Source organism: Ostrea edulis, chromosome 10 (assembly GCF_947568905.1).
Source record: "Ostrea edulis chromosome 10, xbOstEdul1.1, whole genome shotgun sequence".
Classification (NCBI taxonomy): domain Eukaryota; kingdom Metazoa; phylum Mollusca; class Bivalvia; order Ostreida; family Ostreidae; genus Ostrea; species Ostrea edulis.
This window is the reverse complement of record NC_079173.1, coordinates 7,433,682-7,454,777: the sequence shown is the minus strand read 5'-3', so window position 1 is coordinate 7,454,777 and position 21,096 is coordinate 7,433,682. Positions and strand designations below refer to the sequence as shown.

The 21,096-nt window shown below is 35.8% G+C and overlaps 2 protein-coding genes and 1 pseudogene across 7 annotated transcripts in view; 1 reads left to right on the top strand and 2 right to left on the bottom strand.

Annotated features, from left to right (window-relative positions):
• LOC125676226 (uncharacterized) overlaps positions 1 to 8,272 on the top strand; it is a 28,632-nt pseudogene extending 20,360 nt beyond the window's left edge.
• Positions 5,778 to 8,812, bottom strand: LOC125677082 (uncharacterized). The gene is made up of 4 exons (XM_056152454.1): positions 8,795 to 8,812; positions 7,529 to 7,642; positions 7,272 to 7,409; positions 5,778 to 6,295 (listed from the first exon to the last, which is right to left on the bottom strand). Exons 1-4 carry the CDS (start codon positions 8,810 to 8,812, stop codon positions 5,792 to 5,794), a joined length of 774 nt encoding a protein of 257 aa, XP_056008429.1. The 3' UTR covers positions 5,778 to 5,791.
• A 453-nt stretch (positions 8,813 to 9,265) lies between these two features.
• LOC125666670 (uncharacterized) overlaps positions 9,266 to 21,096 on the bottom strand; it is a 36,291-nt gene continuing 24,460 nt past the window's right edge. For 4 of the 6 annotated variants that reach the window (XM_056151809.1, XM_056151810.1, XM_056151808.1 and 1 more), the window contains 4 exons: positions 18,274 to 18,454; positions 17,544 to 17,642; positions 14,370 to 15,845; positions 9,266 to 10,046 (listed from right to left, as the gene is read on the bottom strand). In XM_056151809.1, coding sequence (XP_056007784.1) covers positions 9,310 to 10,046; positions 14,370 to 15,845; positions 17,544 to 17,642; positions 18,274 to 18,454 — 2,493 coding nt within the window. In that variant the 3' untranslated portion in view covers positions 9,266 to 9,309. The remainder of the gene's footprint in view (positions 10,047 to 14,369; positions 15,846 to 17,543; positions 17,643 to 18,273; positions 18,455 to 21,096) is intronic. The other 2 variants (XM_056151811.1, XM_056151812.1) reach the window with 2 other exon arrangements.

The following is a 21,096-nucleotide window of genomic DNA, read 5'->3' as shown; positions in this document are numbered from 1 at the left end:
TTGTAGGGACAGGAGGATTCAATGATATTCCTAAAAGTTATAGTGGATCTAAGAGGAGTGGAGAATGTAAAATAGCTTGTGAACACTTTTCCTCCTATATGGCTTATTTGAGTTCATAATGTCTATGTTTTTGCTCATGTTTTCCCCTCCATACCATGCAGTACATGAAGAGGAAGAGGTTTTATTTGGAGCATTTCCAATTTTGGGAGCTGGGGAGACATTGTTTTTCATAAAAACACTCTCTAGTATATCTTGTCATTGCAGGAATAGCTAGGGTATTCTGGTAGCATGAACTGAGCAATGTGTACTTGTTTTTTTTAAAATGTATTTTACATTTATGTATTTGTTTTGAAAGAGACAGATCCCTTTAAGCATCTACAACACAGTTTAGACATCTGGCATAAGACAAAGAAGTTGGCCTCCATGCTAGCAGAGCTGGCCAAGAAGTCTGCTTATAAAGATCTCTTGCCATGGATAAGACCTGTGTTGAACCATTTCTGGTGGTGCTGTACTAGTTGTAAGGGGAGTGTCAACAATCTCTTGAAGAAGTGGATGACCATCCTTCATCATGTCACCAACAACCATGTCTGGCCTGGCGGAAGGTAGAATCTTGTAACTTACGTTGAATTGAAGAGGAAATTCTTTAAAAGCCCTAATTTTTTATTTCCATTCCATTTAAAAAAAATATTTTTACTCTATCATTTTTTAAAATGAATTTATACTAAATGTGTCTTCATGCAGTTTGCAGATCTTATTTAGATTATGCAGTGAAAGGTAGTTGACCAGTGGATCCATGTGTCAAGCTGTTTATTGGTTGTGACTTTGTGGCAAAGATCTGATCATTAAGGTATATAAACAGGCTAAGCAATACTTTTATGCAATATTTTGCAGTTAAGATTATCTAAGAAATACGTTTATATTCCACTGAAACTGTAGCATGTAGTGCACATATTTAGATAGGTAAAGAGAAGTTTTTTCTTTTTAATTTTAAGGAGCTATAGTAAAACCATTAGTTGTGTACAACAGTGTTCACTATTTAGTAGACTATTGTGTTTTATTTCTATTTTTTATGCCTCCCCCCCCCCCTCCTTCAGAGAAAGGGAGCATATTGTTTTGCACTTATCGGTTGGTCTGTAGACCGCGTCTTGTTCGCTCAATATCTAAAGAACTATTTTCTTGACTATTACCAAACTTTTTGCAGTGATTGCCCTAGAGAGTAGATTACCCCTATTGATTTAATGATCAAGGGTTGTCTACAGACCATATCTTGCCTATTCATACCTTGACAGACATCAAACTTGTACACAAGTCTAAAACATTTCTTGTTATTTACTTGATAAAATAAGTTTGCCATTGAGTTAAATTGTGCACTTTTCTGCTACATGTAGCTATAGCCACTTCATAATGAATGCTTGATATGTTTGCAAGTAGAAAACTCAGTTTTCTTTGCAATATCTTAATGTACAATGACAATTTTAATGTACAATGTAACAAAAGTTTTATAAAACAAATAATGGTGAGGAAATGAGATTGGTAGAAGGGGAGAAGAAGGGGCTACATGAATTAAGTAGTGGTTATTATTAGGGTATATAGTTATAGTGGACAATTTTTCAAATTCTATGACAATCTTCTTTTTAGAATGTGGTTCTATCAATAAGAAAATGATTACATCATTCTGTATATTTCAGTTTATAACCAATCAAAGCTAAGACAATGGAACCCTGGAAGATGCCCTGCCTGCACTAAAAGTGTTTTTTTTTTTAGTTTATTGTAAACTTTAAGAAGGTATGTGTCTATTAAGTGCCCATATTTACATGTAGTTAAAATACTTTAGCTATTCATTTTATACCTTAGATTAGCCCTTATTTCTGGTCAAAAGGTGTTTAATTTAGGGAATAAACTCATTTTTGTAGTCCTTTCATTGATATATACAAATACAAGCATTCTTTACAAGATTCACACAATACGTAATACCTCACTAACACACACTCGCTGTTATATACTTCTTTAATCTATAAATATTATTACTACAGTTTTTTAATACATGAGGGCATGAATTGTGATGCTTCACACCAACATACTTCATGTAGTATATTAGCGTTTCATATAAAAGTATGCAAGCATAAAGCAGTGCAATTCACGTCCTCATGAATCTCAACAAATAAAATTTATTTTTTATATTTACATATACTTTCATTTCTGTCGAAATTCCCAGCTTTTGAAATAGATGCATTATATTTATGCATTTCATTATATTATATAAATTATATTTATATTTATATTCATACACGAATTGTTTTCAACTTTAGGCGCATTCATCAGGAAATGCTTGTCATTATGAAAGACGACATTGAACATATCAATATGAGATAATTAATGTATGAAAAAGTAAAGATAAGGAACAACAATTAATCTCATAATTACCACAAGAAATACAATATAGAGAGTTAGTCAAACGCGGGCCCCTGGAAACACCTGTGGTGTATCAGGTGACTAGGAGGATTAAGTTTGCCCTGTTCATTGTCACACCCTTTCTGAGCCCTACATCTTCACCAGGTAAATGGAATTATCTGTAGTCAAAATGCATTTCTAATTAGCAAAAAGATAAGCATACAGTAAAATTATTTTTGTACACAGTTTTGTCTATGAAGTAGTCGATCATTTTCCACAAAAACATGTGTTGATGCATTGGTGTTAACAGTTTTAGAGAGAAAATCAGAACTGTAAATTCAATAGTATTAAAATTTGGATTATTCATGGATAAGTGATGATTATATTTAGTGCATACTTCTTCATTAACACTTAAATTCATACTGTGTACAAGTCAGATATGATCTAAATAAGATCATCATAGTGTGGTGATCAGGAAAGTCAGACCTGTTTGCACTATGTATAACAACCATATTTTTTGTCTAGTAAATGGATAGTGGGATTTTTGTAATCATTGGATCATATTAAAGAATTGCATCAAATAAAAATAATCTACCATAGGAATTTTCAAAATTTTGATTAATTGCTTGATTTATTTCACCTAGAATTTTACATTGAAATGTATTGTAAGAGCATAAAAAAGTTTTAATTCTATTTTCATACAACTCTCTTGGTAAAAAATTACATACACATTCGCTTTATGAAAATATGAGGGAAAATTAATAATTTACTGCACACATTTTTAGAAAATTATAATTTTTTTTATTTTTACGAAGGGTAGATAACTTGTCAAAAAAGGTGCACAAAGGTCAGCTTCTAATTGTTTACCAGTCATGTGAATTTGATCTACTGTGCTTTCATTATTATTTGACAGTAAACATTTATTTTAATTTACATCATTGAAAATTGCTCATTATCTTTTCATTTTACATTGAATACCTTAAAACAATGCATCACGATATCATTTCAGATCAACATGCATGGATGCTTCCTGGGTTATGGAGAAACTAACAGTTTTCATGACTAAATTTTCCTTGCACATCATCAATTACCTTTCACAATACGAAACCTATTCCTCTCTCATGTCATCAGTTGCCACGTGCTACAACTGAAGGTAAGATTTGTGTACCATATCATATGTTTACTGTTATTTTTATCATGTCTTTTCCCCCCAGATGTTACCACCCTGAAGGAGTGTCAACTGAGCACAAGACGTGGTTGAAGAAAGACTCGCAGACATTAAAAGAGATGCGGTAAGAATATAAAATTTTTAAAGGGGTAAGGAATCAATTTTTTTTTTACAAAAATTATTTAGATATTTAATTATTGATATGATAGTCTTTGATTTGTGTAAAACATAGCAGCAAACCTTAACTTTGAAATACTGACACAAAGATGTACTTGAGACATCTAAACATTTAATGAAAATCTGTTCTTTCTTTTTGTTTACTCCCTGAATTGAGTTATCATTAACGTATGTCAAAATGTTGAATACTTCTGACATAATTTTTATAAATGTTGTTGTTCTCACCTCCTCACGTGGTTTGCTCACTATAACAAGCATATTGACAAACATGATTTTGGGGTCTTGATTTTATATAAGTAAAAGTATATCCTGTGTAAAAATATTTTTCATCCAGTTATTTATGAAATATCTTTAATTGTATAATAAAATATTAATTTCAATTGATCAAAATTCGTGTCCACGCCCCTTAAAAATTTGTGATAATGGAATACTGGTCTATTTATGATTTAGATGTACATGACAATTGATTTTTAATGAAAATGACATTTTATTCAAGTACATACAAATTTGATTCAGGAAAATAGTCACGAACAGAAACTGGTGTGGCTCTCTGGAGTATTATGTGAATTGCCAACAGACATGGATTGTAGAAAATTTCTTCAGCCATATACTGCTTCATTATTGCCCAAAGCAGAACTCGTGTAGTTATGATTCTTACAACATCAGAAATATGCTGGCTGTAATGGATCATAACTATCACAGAGACAGAGAAGTAGCCACAAGCCAGGAAGGAGTGCCATTTACTCAAGCTCAGGTTTCTCGACGAACAAAACAGTGAGAGGAGAAGGCCAAAAGAGTATACATACATTTCAGGTATTGTGAATTTCATAATCCCCCAACTGTACTTTAAATACCCTCTTTGTAAAACTGTTATAGTTTTATATTGGCTCATTTATATATAAAACAATTAGTATTTGAATTACACCTGAAATTATGTTGTTTACCTTCTGCATCCAGAGTATTTTAATGTTCAACAAAAACTGACTCTCAATCATTATCCTTATATTTATGATAATTAGATTATCAGACATCTTTTTAGCTCACCTGAGCTAAAAGCTCAAATGAGCTTTTCTGATCACCCGTATTCCGGCGTCCGTCCGTCTGTAAACTTTTAACATTTTTAACTTCTTCTCAAAAACCACTGGGCCAATTTCAACCAAAATTGGTACAAAGCATCCTTAGTTAAAGGGAATTCTAAATTGTCAAAATAAAGGGCCAGGCCATCTTCCAAGGAGAGATAATCAAGAAAAGGTAAAAATAGGGTAGGGTCATTAAAAAATCTTCTTCTCAAGAACCACTGGGCTAGAAAAGATGAAATTTATAGATAAGCTTTATTAGGTAGTGCAGATTCTAAATTGTTAAAATCAAGGCCCCCGGGGGTCGGATGGGGCCACAATAGGGGATCAAAGTTTTACATACAAATATATAGGATTTTTTTAAAAAAAATCTTCTTCTCAAGAACCACTGAGCCAGAAAAGCTGATATTTACATGAAAGCTTTCTGATATAGTGCAGATTCAGGTTTGTTCAAATCATGGCCCCTGGGGGTAGGATGGGGCCACAAGGGGGGATCAAAGTTTTACATACAAATATATAGGAAAAAATCTTCAAATATCTTCTTCTCGTGAACCATTGGGCCAAAGAAGTTCACATTTACATGAAAGCTTTCTGACATAGTGTAGATTCAAGTTTGCAAAGACTATGGCCTCCAGGGGTAGGTTGGGGCCATAATAAGGACTACGGTTTTACATGCAAATATATATAGAAAGTCTTCTGATATGGACCAAGGTGACTCAGGTGAGCGATGTGGCCCATGGGCCTCTTGTTTCAATGAAATATTGATTCTACATGTATTTGTACTTTTAGATCTTATGGCATCTTGTATGCTTCATACTTATGGAAAACCAAACTCTACCTTCTCAAGGAGTAAGGAAGCCATATCTTTAGATTCAGTGGCAAGGAATTTATCTGGGAAGCCAAATCCAGGATCTAAACGTCTTTTAGCAGATATGAAAAGCAGGAAAAAATAGGTAACAATAACCGATTTTATCAATATTTATTCGGAATCTGAGTGTGCAGAGTGGTAGCCAGTGTATTGTCCACTGGGCTCTGGAAATCTCTGGCGCACTGTCCGACAGACACAGGCTGGTACAGGGATTCGTCTCCCAGCACCTAAACGACCATGCTGCCACAAAATAAAGTTTCTGTAGGCTTGGTTTCTAAATGTGGAGCCGCTGAAACTTGGGTCCTGGTTGGTGCGGTAGCTCCAATTCAAAATGTTGGCAATCTCCAGCACATCATGTCTCAAACACAGATTTCGAAATTCGGCTTTTGATGTGATACATTGAGACTGTCTGCAGCAGATGTTCATGCGGGGGTCATCAAAAATTTGACATCTTCCACATGTACACCAAACTGGATTTGAAGTTGAGCCCCTGGGAACCTGCCCAGCATCCCTCTGCTGTCCAATTAGAAAAGGTCTAATGAAGTTTGGCTCTGCCAAAGTTGCTGCTTTCAGTCTCTCCCGAACTTCATTATTCCCCATTCTGTCCACTAAAGTCTACAAATCAAACAATGGACAAGATTAATTGTAGTAAGACTGTCAAATGAACATGTTTATTGTTACTGTACTTTTTTCTAAGTACCTAGAATATCAATTGTCCACTGACATTTATGACTCCTGGGTCAGGGTTAAGGTCCCAGGGTGGAGGTATTTTAGAACATATGATAAAAATGCATTGCAACTTTAAAAACATATGTTCTTAACTTACGTGAGGTACTACATGAAGTACAATGTACTCTGATCAAAATTTGCCAGACATCTGTTGTTCTCGTTACAGATAACTTTTAACGTTTTCATCCTCTTTTCAAGAACCACTGGACCAATTTCAATCAAATTTGGTACATTGTACCTTGAGTAAAGGGGAATGCAATTTGTTTAGTTGAAGGTCCATTCCCTTCAAAGAGGAGATAAAAAAGTAAAGGCATAAAAAGGATAAGGTCATTTAAAAAGTTTGACCTATTTTAAGAAAACCTAATGTAGGCAATGTCTTCGGAACTATATTAGGTAGGGCTTTGTACATGTATATAGAATCCTTATGGCATGACCTTGCATTTCATACCATGATTTAATTGTTACCTTGTGTCATGGCTTTTGGGTCAAGGTGGAAACCACAATATGGGTTCAAAATTTTTCATGGGAATAAAGATTGAAAAAATAAATAAGAATCACAACATCAGAGCCAAGGTGACTCAAGTAATTGATGTGGCCCATGGGCCTCTTCTTTAACTATCATCTGGGGAAAATGTTATTGTAATGATATGGGTGATGTACAGAAATGTTTTGCTTGCTAGTAAGTTGCAAAAGGTAAATGTTACTGGCATCTGTTTCAATCAGGTGATCCACACTTGTAAATTTAGAATTGTGTATTCCTCTTGGTCAAATAATCGTTGATATCTGTTACTGTGTATATATGTTGTGTATGCATACTACACAGCAAGACTTATAATTACAACTTCTGATATGTAGATCTTACCAACAGTGAAACACAATCTGCTTCATCCCTTGCATTTTCAGGCATAGAGGCAGCTTCCATAACCTGGTTTGCACTTTGTCCTACTTCTTCTTTAACACGGTTCCTTGCACTGCTATGCGCATATGGATGATGACGTATCTGAGAAGATACAACAGAAAACTTTTTTAAAAAAATCCCTTCCAACATAGGAGGACCTCAACGTGGTGGAAGGGTGAACATCAACAACTAGATGGCCAACACTCCTATACATCACATACCGGTTCAGTTGATCCTGTTTTAAACTGGCAGCAGGGATTTGCACAGTTTGTACATCCCCTTTGTTTACATTCACAGCTCTTGCATTTTCCCCTGTTTTGACAAGGACAGCAGTTCTACAAATACATGTATAAAAATAGTAATTTTACGAAGTACTTGCTGCATTCTGTTGTATAGTATAAAAATGAAGAAAACACCATTAGAATTGTATTTAAATATTTGAAAAGGGGATAAAAGTATACAATAAAATTTCTCACATGAAGGTAGATCAGATAATATATCATGAGATATTTTTAATTGTTTACAAATTCATTATCATATGGAATTGTCATGCTACCATACTCAATTTTGTCCTTTATTGCATATATAAAATGCAACAATTATGCATTTTATTTCACAGAAAGAAATATGTTTATAAGGTGAAAATGAAAATTCTCATTAATTTTTATGTTCACGTCTCTTCTGTCAGGGTTCGAAGGTGCAAATTTTTACAAAGAAATTTCCTGTTAGTGAAATAACATACCAAAAATCTTAATAGAGTTTTGTTTGGCTATTTATGTGTACAAGTTTATGAGTCATAAAAAATGTATACTACTACTGTACGTGTATATGTATGATATTGCTTGTGGATTGTTGATAACAGATCTCTTGTTATAGTGTATGATTTTTTTTAAAAAAAATGCATATTGTGTTATCTATGTAAATTTGGTATGTTTTAAATTATGCAATAAACTGTGAAACATGCATTTATTTATATAATTTCAACAATTTGGGTATGAAGGTTGAGTATCGGGATATAAAAAGTCAAGAATATATAGATTATAATATTTTCAAGCTTGAAAGCTATTGAAAAATAAGTGCTTGAACCATAACTATGATGCCAAGTTGATGCAGAAAAGGAAGATTACTAAAAGAACATGTTCATGGAAAATTTATCACTGTGTATGTGTTGAATGCTTCTTATGGAATTTATTTTACATCAGTGATGTAGTATTGTGTTTTCATGAGCATAGAAGGGGTGGGGGCTCCCCCCTTTTTTGATAACATACATTTTCCATTCCATTACTTTTACATGCAAAGTTATAATTTTCAAATGCAAATGGAGGTATTTTTGGTAACCCCCCCCCCCCTCTTTTTAAATAGTGGTACAGTTTGAACTTCAGAATTCAGCCAGAGTAGTGAGGAAGTGGTCGCATCATCCCCCCCCCCCCTTCATTTATTGAGCATTTTGCTTGGAATTTTTATGGTTCTTTTTGGACATTACTCACATCAGTATTTGAGGCCATTGTCAGAATTGAAACGTGTATTCTCGCTGCAACTTTACGTCGTCTGTAGTCAGGCTCTGTATACTGTGGTGTAACAAACGCGACCTGTCCGCACAGGTAAATCGTAAACACCGATGTGAAGTGAGGCGTAGCAAGTCTCAGCGCCTTATATACCCAGCAAATACTGGCTCAGATAACAATAGAATTTTCAACTAATATGGCGGATTAGAAACAAATATGGCGGATTAGAAAAAAATATGGCGAACATTGAGAAATCTAGCATATTTATTAATTCATGTCAGCTTTAAGCTTTCAGTTCATGCGAGATAAAAACGCGCATCTGCGCTATATCAGGAAGTTGTCATGTAGCTTTTCTGGCTCAGTTATAAATGTACTTTAAATGGCCCTACCCTATTCTTGCCTTTTCATGATTTTCTCCACCTCAAAGAGCTAAAACAAATATTTACATACAAGTAGTTTTCAAAACTTTATAGTCAGATCTCGACATAATCTTAAATTTAATTGCCACTGGATTGATTGAACGATGACTGAGTTTTTGTATCTTCATTTTGATGAACTTGACTATGTAGAGTTCGAACTTCTCTTTGCACATTCTGTAAATTAGTTTCAACATTATATAATGTTTGGGAATTCCTCTCAACATTCTTTTCTACATTCTGCAACGAAGATTGGAAATCTGACAGCATCTTTTTCATTTCCCCAAGAGTTAACTGTAATGTTGCATGAGATGTAGCAGTGTCATTTGATTGCTGCTGCGTGTGAGTGCTTGGTGGATGTTGTGACGATGTTCTAGAGGAACCACACTGTTTTAAACGAGCACCAGGACATATATTTTCTAAGATTCTGCCAATAGGAGTCACTAAACAGGATTCTCGTGAGGTTAGTCCAACTGCCATCCCCAGACAGCTGAGTGTTTTATCAGGATTGATACAAAAGACAAATGAACCGGAGTCACCACACACAAAAAACTGTCCGTGAGGCAGATTCCGAATTTCTATTTGATCACACATAATAGCGGAGTGTAAATTCCCTGGTAGGTTGAGACTTTCTTGGACAAATCGTACATGTACAGGACTATGATAAAGATTACCAATGGTAAATCCAGTTACAGCGCCATATTTCACGACACTGTCTAATTTGTCTGGGATTTTTCCAATGACGTTGTGCACGGGATCTGGATCAGGTAGAGATACAATATCTCCAGTAAACACTGGTGGATTACTAGGGTCAAAACCTGAAATAACAAAATACCTATCTATTACATCATACACATGCGCATTTGTAATGTAAATCTACAAAATATCTGTTAAGCAAGTGTCTTTAAAGTGATCTTCACATCAAAACCTCCGTGGCCGAGTGGTTAGAGCATCGCGCTCAAAATCACACGGCCTCTCACCTCTGTCGGCGCGGGTTCGAATCCCACTCGCACCGGTAAGTGAGAAAGTTTCCCAGTTTACTTTCGGAAGGTCGGTGGTCTCTTCCCAGGTACATTGTATCAGAGTTCTCTCTTCCACCAATAAAAAAACTGGGCGCCACCAGATAACTGAACAAGAGGCCCATGGGCCACATCGCTCACCTGAGTCACCTTGGCCCATATCTGAAGACTTTCCATATATAGTTGCATGTAAAACCTTAGTCCCTATTATGGCCCCAACTACCCCTGGAGGCCACAATTTTTGCAAACTTGAATCTGCACTACGTCAGAGAGCTTTCATGTAAATGTCAACTTCTTTGGCCCAATGGTTCTTGAGAAGATTTTTAAAGATCTTCCCTATATTTGTATGTAAAACGTTCACACCCCCCACTTGTGGCCCCATCCTAACCCCCGGGGGCCATGATTTGAACAAACTTGAATCTGCACTATGTCAGAAAGTTTTCTTGTATTAGCTTTTCTGACTCAGTGGTTATTCAGAAGAAGATTTTTAAATACTTTTCCTATATATTTGTATGTAAAACTGTGATCCCCTATTGTGGCCCCATCCAACCCCCGGGGCCCATGATTTCAACAAACTTATATCTGCACTATGTCAGAAAGTTTTCTTGTAAAGATCAGCTTTTCTGACTCAGTGGTTATTGAGAAGATTTTAACAATATATTTGTATGTAAAACTTTGACCCCCCTTGTGGCCCCATCCTATCCCCGGGGGCCATGATTTGAACAAACTTGAATCTGCACTATGTCAGAAAGTTTTCATGTAAAAATCAGCTTTTCTGGCTCAGTGGTTCTTGAGAAGAAGATTTTTAAAGATTTTCCCTATATATTTGTATGTAAAACTGTGATCCCCTATTGTGGCCCCATCCAACCCCCGGGGTCCATGATTTGAACAAACTTTAATCTGCATTATGTCTGGAAGCTTTCATGTAAATCTCAGCTTTTCTGGCTTAGTGGTTCTTGAGAAGAAGATTTTTAAAGTTTTCCCTATATATTTGTATGTAAAACTTTGATCCCCCCTTGTGGCCCCATCCTACCCCTGGGGGCCATGATTTGAACAAATTTGAATCTGCAATATGTCAGGAGGCTTTCAGGTAAATTTCAGCTCTTCTGGCCCAGTGGTTCTTGAGAAGAAGATGTTTAAATGACCCCACCCTATTTTTGCATTTTTGTGATTATCTCCCCTTTAAAAGGGACATGGCCTTTCATTTGAACAAACTTGAAAGCCCTTCACCCAAGGATGCTTTTGCCCAAGTTTGGTTGAAATTGGCCCAGTGGTTCTGGAGAAGTCGAAAATGTGAAAAGTTTACAGACGGACAGACAGACAGACGGACGACGGACAAAATGTGATAAGAGAAGCGCACTTGACCCTTCGGTTCAGGTGAGGTAAAAACTGTTGAGTGTGGCGGAAAACATAAATCAATCAATCAATCAATCAACCAATCAAAAGTCCGTGTTTGGATATCAATTTTCACTGTTTTCTCATAACCTAGTGGTTACTGAAAATATTTTCAAAGAATTTCCCTATTTATCCCTATGCAAAACCCCGAATTTGTTTTTCATCAGAAGAAGATATTTAAAATAAATAACAAATTGATATTAGGCTTGTTTCTGTATTCAACTAAACTCAAGCATTGATTACCAAGACTAAATCACAAGGACAATCTGTGAAATTAATATCAAAGTCGAAGATAACGAACAGTGATCAATCTCATAACTCCTGTGAGCAATACAAAACAGAGAGTTGGGTAAACACGGTCCCCGTGTATCTTATGATTCAAAGTGCACGTTCACTCAATGAGTTTAACACTAGACATGGTTATTTTGGTTGTTTGATGTCCAAATGCCTTAAAAATACATTTTCAAGATATAAGCCAGAATCTCCCAACCTTGTCAATATTATGGAAGAATCTTCTCTCTTCTTAATGTGTATGACTATAAATACATCATACCTGCTAGATGTTCCGTATTATTATGAAGATACACATCTGGTGAATCCATGGGTCGGTGTTTGCCCAACTCTCTATTTTGTTTCGCTTATAGGAGTTATCTTCACCTTTCATATACATGTATATATAATATATATATATATATATATGCAAGACTCTAAAGTGCGATGGGACTCCAAAGTGTGATGGTCGGCGCCAAACCCCGATGGTGTGACACGCCAAAATGCGATGGTCTTCACTCATGCGCCAAAGTACAATGGTAGACATTAACCAAAGTGCGACGAAGCGACACACCGAAGTTCGTTGATTTGCAAAACTGAATGGACACAGTGTTTTCGTATAGACTGTAGAATTTCACCAAAATAGCAATGGAAAATGATAATAATGATAACTTATTTCATTATCATTTAGTTGTCGTGTTCTTAAAATACAAAATCTTCAAACGCGAAATAGTATAGAATGTTTTGCCAACAAAATCTACCTGTGTTGATTAACGCCAACAAAATCGACCTTTGTTGATTAATGCCAACAAAATCTACCTGTTTTGATTAATGCCTACAGAATCTATTTGTCTTTCTGTAAACACATATAAAACATATCCGTGTCTGTCAATGCCTACAAAATATATTTGTGTCAGTCAAAACCTACAAAATATATCCGTGTTTGTCAACGCCTAAAAAATCTATTGTGAAAAAATCGAAACCAATCGAATTACAAAATTTTTGGTGATCCTTGCTGTCAAAGCCTACAAAATCTACCCGTGTTTGTCGACGCCTACAAAATCTAAGCGTGTTACTATCAACGCCAATAACATCTAACCATTACTGTCAACACCTACAAATTCTACAGCGTCAACAATAGCTACCTGTGTTTGTCAACAACTACAGAATCTAAGTGTTCATGTTAACGCCTACAAAATCTACCTGTCTGTGTTTGTCAAAGCCTAGAAATATATCTGCGTCTCTCACACCTACGAAATCCACATCTCTCAATGCCACAAAATCTAACTGTTTTCTGTTAACACCTACAAAATCTAACTGCCAATATCCATTCCTACGAAATCCATTTGTCTCTGTCATGCCTACAAAATTTACCAGTGTTGCTATCAACATCTATACAATCAGTGTTATTGTCAACGTCTACAAAATCTACCTGTGTCTCCCAACACCTACAACATCTAACTGTCTTACTGTCAACGCTAACAAATTACACCTGTCTCAGTGCCTACAAAATCTAACTGTGTTTATCAACTACTAAACAATCTAACTATGTTACTGTGAACGCCTACAAATTCTAATTGTTTTACTTTCAACAACTAAAAAATCTACCTATGTTACTGTCAACTTCTACAAAAACTACCCCTGTCTGTCAACGCCTACAAGAAATACCGGTTTTATTGTAAACACCTACACAATTTACCTATTTCTATCAATGCTTATAAAGTCGACTCATGTCTCTCTACACTAGGGAATTCTGCTTTCAACAACTAAAAAGTCTACCTATATGTGTCAACACCTTTACAATATAAATGTGTCTGTCAACAACTACCAAATCGATCTGCTACTGTCAACAACTAAACAATTCATCTGTGTTTGTCAACTCCTACAAAATCTGCCTGTTTCTGTCACTGCTTATACAGTCAAATCATGTATCTCTACACTTTCAAACTCTACATGCATTACTTTCAACAACTAACAATCTACCTGAGTCAACGCCTACAACATCTACCTATGTCGTAATCTACCAAGCAAGTTTCCAGCTTGAAAGTTTGATGTTTAGAAAATAGAGAGATAAATTTCAAAAGAAATAACACTCATAAACCCGGCCTTACCACAAAATAACTTGACTCAGGGATCATAGATTTGATAGCTTTGGTTAAGGCATATCTTCTTTATTACTTTATTACTACTATGTATTAAATGTCATTTTGTGATGTCCAGGAGTAAAGGAAATATACATTGTCGTCACCAGAACCTATGACACTGATTGTAGTATTAAAACATGAGCAAATATACTCATCAACATAGTTCAAATTAACTGCCAACTGAAAATGAATATGTTAAGAAACATTTATTTGAAGCCGTAAGTTTTCTGTTTGAATGAGTCTCATTAAATGTTTCAATAAACGTTTATTAGGACAAAATTGAAAGTGGGATCAACATTTTTTATTAGAATACCTGCAGATTGCAACTGTTCGGAGGGAACAGCTCGAAATTCAAAGGTGTTGATATCTTCATCAACTTCAATTAAAGCAACATCAACGTTAGGATCTTTAGAAGCTGACGTGAAAAGATGGGGGGTTCCAATCTTGTATACATGCGGGAAATCTGCACGTACACATTTACCGCACACTTTATAGGAATGGCTTCCCTTATCAAATGCCTCGACTTCAATATTAGTACTTGGACGATGCCCATTCCTCAACATCACCAATTGTTCAGATGAAAATACAACATGTGCACATGTTATCAACCCAACTTTACTATTGGGGAGATCTACAAATCCCCCGATACTCCCACTCCCCAAACGGTTAATGTGTCCTCCTAATTCTAGTGATCTTCCAGCACCGAAGTAGCAGTATCCCTCCTGAACATCTACTTCCACGTCACTGATTTTCTTTGGAAATTGTTCTTCTCCATAGGGAATGTAGCCTTTGTGTAGACAAAACAGACTGATACACAGTTTCTCTACAACTCTGTGCCTCCCTTTGGAATATCCCATTGATTTATAAGGTGAGGCTGATATCAATGTGAGATTGGAGTGTTTCCTGAATAGTTCTCTTGCTTCACTTTCTGTAACTTTTGGCAATGGGGTTTTCTTTGAAATTGGAATTGATTTGAAGACTTGAGATGCTTCATCCCACAGATGTGCGAGATTATACAGGACAAGTTTGAATCCCATAACTTCATCTGGAATTCTATCGGTTATTTCTATACTTCCTTTGTATGACATGATCATCACCATACGGTTTAGAATTCCCTGCCCGCACTCCCAACAGAAAGACAGAACAATGGCATTGTTTTGAAGGTTTGGAAATTTTCTCAAAATCATTTTTCTCGATGATTGTAGGATTGTGTCAATAATAAGAGGACTTACTCCTTTGGTATCTTTAAAGATTCTTTGTAACTGAATAACATGATCAAATATGTATATCCTCACAATCTCAAAGACCAGTAGGTAATTCTCGTTCTCCATTGCACATCGCATACTGTAATCAAGGATTCCTGGAAGTTCCTTTGGCTTGAACTCCAAAATAGCCTCTTTTGCATAGATGGCAAACAAAATGGAAGAAACACTGCCCCATTGTGTTGATCGTGTTTTACCGAGTACTTTCACACAGTCTTTCACCCATCCTAGAAAGTCATTGACTCTGCGTCCATAGAATGGTTCTATATACTGATTGAATGGCTTCATAGTGATGCCAACATCAAGACCAACACAGTCTAAATAATCAAGGTTACAAATGAATTCGACATAAGCCTTGTTTATCGTTTCACTTCGACAGAGCTTACGAAATTTTGTTTCGATATTCAGAGAATTAACCAACGAATGGATTCGGATATCAGCCTCCCCATTTTCTCTCAATTGTTCCAGTTTTTTGTTGAAAGTGATCATCTTTCCTGTCATGGTGTTTGGATATTTCTTGGTCATCCCTACAACCAGTAAAATGCACTGTTTATCTCGTGTTTAATAAATGCTAATGATTTAAACATTCAAAAGGCGATCAAAAGTGACAGTCAATATGACTATAGAGTGCGTGAGTTGTACAAGTCATCCGAGTTTCAAACACAAAAACCGTATATGCCTACAGGAAGTGTTAAATGTTGATGGTGCAAAGAGTGAACTTCTTTAACGTAGAGGATGGAACGACTTTTATACTTTTTTGTTTATCATTGCAAATCATCTGGTCATTAGCATCCTTTGTGACGTTTACAGTTTTTTATCATTACAATGCTGTTACATTGATTCAGTGTGAGAGAGATAGACCTGTAGAGAGACATGGTCAATCATCTACAATGTTATATCATCCCACTGTCGGTCCGAGTTTGTCCTCCTCTTGTTTCTGTATCCTTCATAGAATTTATGAAATCGATCATTCTTACCATCACTCTTTCATTTAAACTGTGACTGTTAGGCCTAGTGCCACTTTGTTTTGCTATGTTTGTTTTGTATTTTAAATTTTTAGATATACAGTATTTATTTGATCTCTTCATAGGAGATTATTCTTAAACATGTTAAACATTGAAGGTTCGGTCACTAGTTGACTTGCGTGATCCTATGCTGGGGCTGGAATTCTTCACTGAGAGGCCAGAACTTCAGATTTTAAAGAAATATCCTACCAAGCATTACTTTACAGTATGTGGAGGATGTTTAGTTTAATTCTTTAGAACTTTTGAAGAAGAAACAAGAGGCCCAAGAGCCACATCTTTCACCTGATTTACCTTGGCCAATATCTGAAGACTTTCCATATATGTTTGCATGTAAAACCTTAGTCTGTATTACGGCCCCAACCTACCCCTGGAGGCCATGATTGAAAATTCAATCTGCACTATGTCAGGAAGCTTTCATGAAAATGTTAGTTCCTCTGGCCCATTGGTTCTTGAGAGGATGATTTTTAAAGGTGTTTTCTATTTATTCCCAATTTCCCCATGTAAAACTTTGATCCTCTATTCTGGCCCCAACCTACCCCATGCGGCCATGATTTGAACAAACTTGAATCTGCACTATGTCAGGAAGCTTTCATGTAAATATCAGCTCTTCTGGCTCATTGGTTCTTGAGAAGAAGATTTTTAAAGATTTTCCCTATATAGTTCTTTGTAAAATTTTGGTCCCCTATTGTGGCCCCAACCTACCCCTGGGGGGCATGATTTGAAGAAACTTTAATGTGCACTATGTCAGGAAGTTTTCATGAAAATTTCAGCTCCTCTGGCCCAGTGGTTCTTGAGAAGAAGATTTTTAAATGACCCCACCCTATTTTTGCATTTTTGAAATTATCTCCTCTTTGAAGGGGGGTATGGCCCTTCATTTGAATAAACTTGAAATCCCTTTATCCAAGGATGCTTTTGGCCAAGTTTGGTTATAATTGGCCCAGTGGTTCTTGAGAAGAAAATGAAAATGTGAAAAATTTACGAAGCCGACAGACAACGGACAAATTTTGATCAGAAAAGCTCACTTCGGCTCAGGTGAGCTAAAAATATCATAAGGTTGAATCCTGTGTCACTGTTACGTATATCATACAGTTGATGAGAATATTTGCATGTTTATTCATCTATTTGTTAATTCAACTATCTGATTCGTCTACAATGAATGGATTGTCTAAGCGTTTTACTTTTTAAGAATGAAGTACTTACGTTTCTTTTTAGCTTTCTGTGTTTTTCCCAGTCTACTCGAAGAGTGTGGTTGTCTCTTGCCATGTGATCGAATGGCAGGCTTATTGGTAGACCAGCTCCCTAATAACGATAAAAGAATAAAAGAATAATAACATGTTTACTAAAGTCTTCTTACTCTGTTTACCTGATCTAGATATACATGTAGGGCCCACAGCGGGTGTGACAAGTTAATAGGGGATGCTTACTCCTCCTACACATCCTTGTACGCACCTGATTGAACAGTTTTCGTTAATTCGGGTCATGAACATTTTATTCACTCTGATCCAATGAAGTGAATTTCTTTTTTATTTTGATGGCAAAATTTGATACATTGGGCAAGGTTAGAAAGCTAGCGAAAAAAATGCCCCATGCATTTCCGAAAATTACGGTATTTTCAATTTACATGCTATTTTTGACATTTGATAGAGCGTAGAGGTAGTAAATCACATTGAAATCCAAGTTCAATTTGGTAGAGAAGAGAGACAGTAATGCACAGTGATATATAAGGTCTCAGTACATGTACTAATTAGCAGACAGTAAGTATCAGTGTTCGGTACAGAGAAATAAATCTGGTACAGTTATTCTGCATGCGTTTTCCATACATTAGTTGTGATTGTCTTACATATATCCATTAAGAAGGATTCACAGTAAATGAGTGTGGCCTGTCGATGTCTGACATTTTCTGCTAAGTACTGAACAATACTCAACTTACCATGCTTACTAGTACCCTTCAATGGTTTTATTTCTTCTGATGGCTTTTTGCCATCAACAGATGACATATCATCACCACTGCTAGTATTCTCATGTTCTGATGAAAGCACAACATCTGTAACAGCAGAATCTAAGCTGGCTTCTCCAAGTATTTTCAGTTTGGATGCACTTGGTCCTGGATCCTTCAATATGCAAACACATCATATCCATCACATACTACTGAGATCAGTATGTTGTAATCAACATTTACAATCACTCATCTTCACAAACTAAAGACTTCCCGTCTACTCCCCATTCCCACAAATCCTAGACACATTATGCCACTAATAATGTGGTCCATGTTTTGAATTTATCTCTATAATTTAGCCCATCGCGAGCACCATTTTTACCCACTTCCGATCCTTTATACATGTAACTGTCATCAGATCAAAATAAAACCACAAGAATAACAGCAAAACAAGAGACTCATCGCTCACTTGAGTCACTTTGACCCGGCTGTTGTTCATCTGTTATGATTTTTCTCTTTTTTGTTAATTTTTAATTTAGATTTATGAAAACTTCTGACTCTATTATGAGGCCCAAAAGGGCCACAACATAACCAAACTTGAATTCATACAACATGGAGATGCCTCGAGACCAATGCAAAAATAATATGACCTAGTTATTCTGGAGAAGGTCAAGGTCACAAAGTCAAATATCATAGTATGAAATAATCGGCCTTACATAAGAAAGTTGTATATAAAACATGAAATATCCAATTCAAATACTTCATGGAGTATCGGATAGGTCACAGGGCCAAAACAATTGTGGATACAATAAAGATTTTGTCACAAAGATCGCACCAATTAATTTTAGAGTCTTATCTGTCACCATTCAAAAGTTATAAGCAAGGTTAAACTTTCACACAGATAGGCAGACAAAAACAAAAACACAATTCAATTGGTTCCACGGAACATAATGCTCAAGTTTAAAAAGGTAATACAAAATTAAAAGTTGGACAATCACGGACCCCTGGATATACCAAAGGTGAATGAATTAGGGGGGATTTACATATCTGTTTGGTACTTTGTATCAGGAAGCTTTCATGTAAATGATAGCTTTTCTGACTCTGTTTCTTGAGAGGGATTTTAAAGATTTTTCTTATTATACCCAATCTAAAACTTTGATCTACTATTGTCTTCCCACCATACCGCCCGTGGGCCATGACCATGATTTACATAAATTGAAGTATGCACTATTTCAGTAAACTTTAATTTGTGTAAATTTCAACTTTTCTGGCTCAGTGATTCTTGAAATTTGAAGAAGAATTCTGAATGAACCCATCAAATTTGTGTCTTTTCTTTGAAGAGAGCATGATCCTATAATTGAACAAACTTGAATATCATTTAATTTTACATGTTTGCACGCCTTTTTATTGGTTGATCGATCATATGAATATCGTATACCCCGAAAAATAATAAATGGCCGGAACTACTTTCTATTGGAATGTTGGGGATTCCACTGAATGGTCTATTTATAGATTGGGAATCCTGAAAAGAACAACTTAACAACTCTACAAACACATTAACATATTAAAAATAAATGATAAATAAACAATTAATTATACAAAATAAAATGAATATGTCTATTTGAAGGAAAAACATAACACACGCACGTACTTGTCTGCTTATGCAATTTCTGAAAATGGATTCCAAGGGAGGAAATTTCGATATTGGTACTTTCGAGGATATTTTTCAAACCCTTAACGTTAAGATGATGGTTTTGAACTCGGACATATTGTGTTCGTGAGTGGGCACCGGAACGTTATAACAAGGATTGCAGTGACCATCAAAAGCAATGCCTTAGTAATTCACTAGCAAAACTTGCAAGACCCTCTGCAATACTCACTCGTCCCCCTTGAAACCGTAGAAACCCTCAAGAGAACCCTACTTGCCTGCTCTCTGATCGCATGACCACAGGCAATTGCATCGCTTGGGGTTGAATTTACTACTCTTTATATAGTAAATTCGACCCCAAGCGATGCAATTGCCTGTACACATTACATATTATGCACATGTCCCACGCTTACCGTTCGTACCGACATCGATCATTGAGGTGAATGCCAGTTCCACTCAACAAAGTTTCAGCAATTTTCTATCCACAGGATTCATCTCTAACTCACCTTTCAGTTCACAGGGAACCCGTTTGTGAGTCAAAAATAAACAGTTCGTGGAAGCTAGCCGCCATTTACGATTTTCAGTTGATGTTTTCATAAATTATTACGCCAATTTCGAAGCGTCATATAATGTAGTTCAAAAATAAATCTTTAATTGAACTCAAATCATATTATGTTTTATCATTCAAACTCAATGCTTTATATATTCAAATGATAAGGAATGAATATATTATCTTTTTGGTGGATGGAGGGATTCCACGAAGAAAAAAGACGGAAAACTTTGCATCATGCGCTACGCGCAATGATGCAGTTTTCCGTCTATTTATTCGTGGATCCCTCCATCCACCGAAAAGATAATATATTCATTCCTTAAATCCTTCAACCAAGTATGTCATGTGCCAAGTTTGATTGAAATTGGCTCAGTGGTTCTAGAGAAGAAGATAAAATGTGAAAAATTATAATTTAACAACACATCAACAGTCATCAGCGAAGTACCGGGGTTGTCCACATCCTAAACATATCATAACGTTAATATACGAGACATACATTGTTCCCTGCACTTTTCAAATACCTAAATATATCTAGAAAATATTTCAGAAAAATCAAAAAATCAATATATGCACCCAGGGGTGCATGAGCCGAGTTGCATGGGATACATTGTAAAGTCAG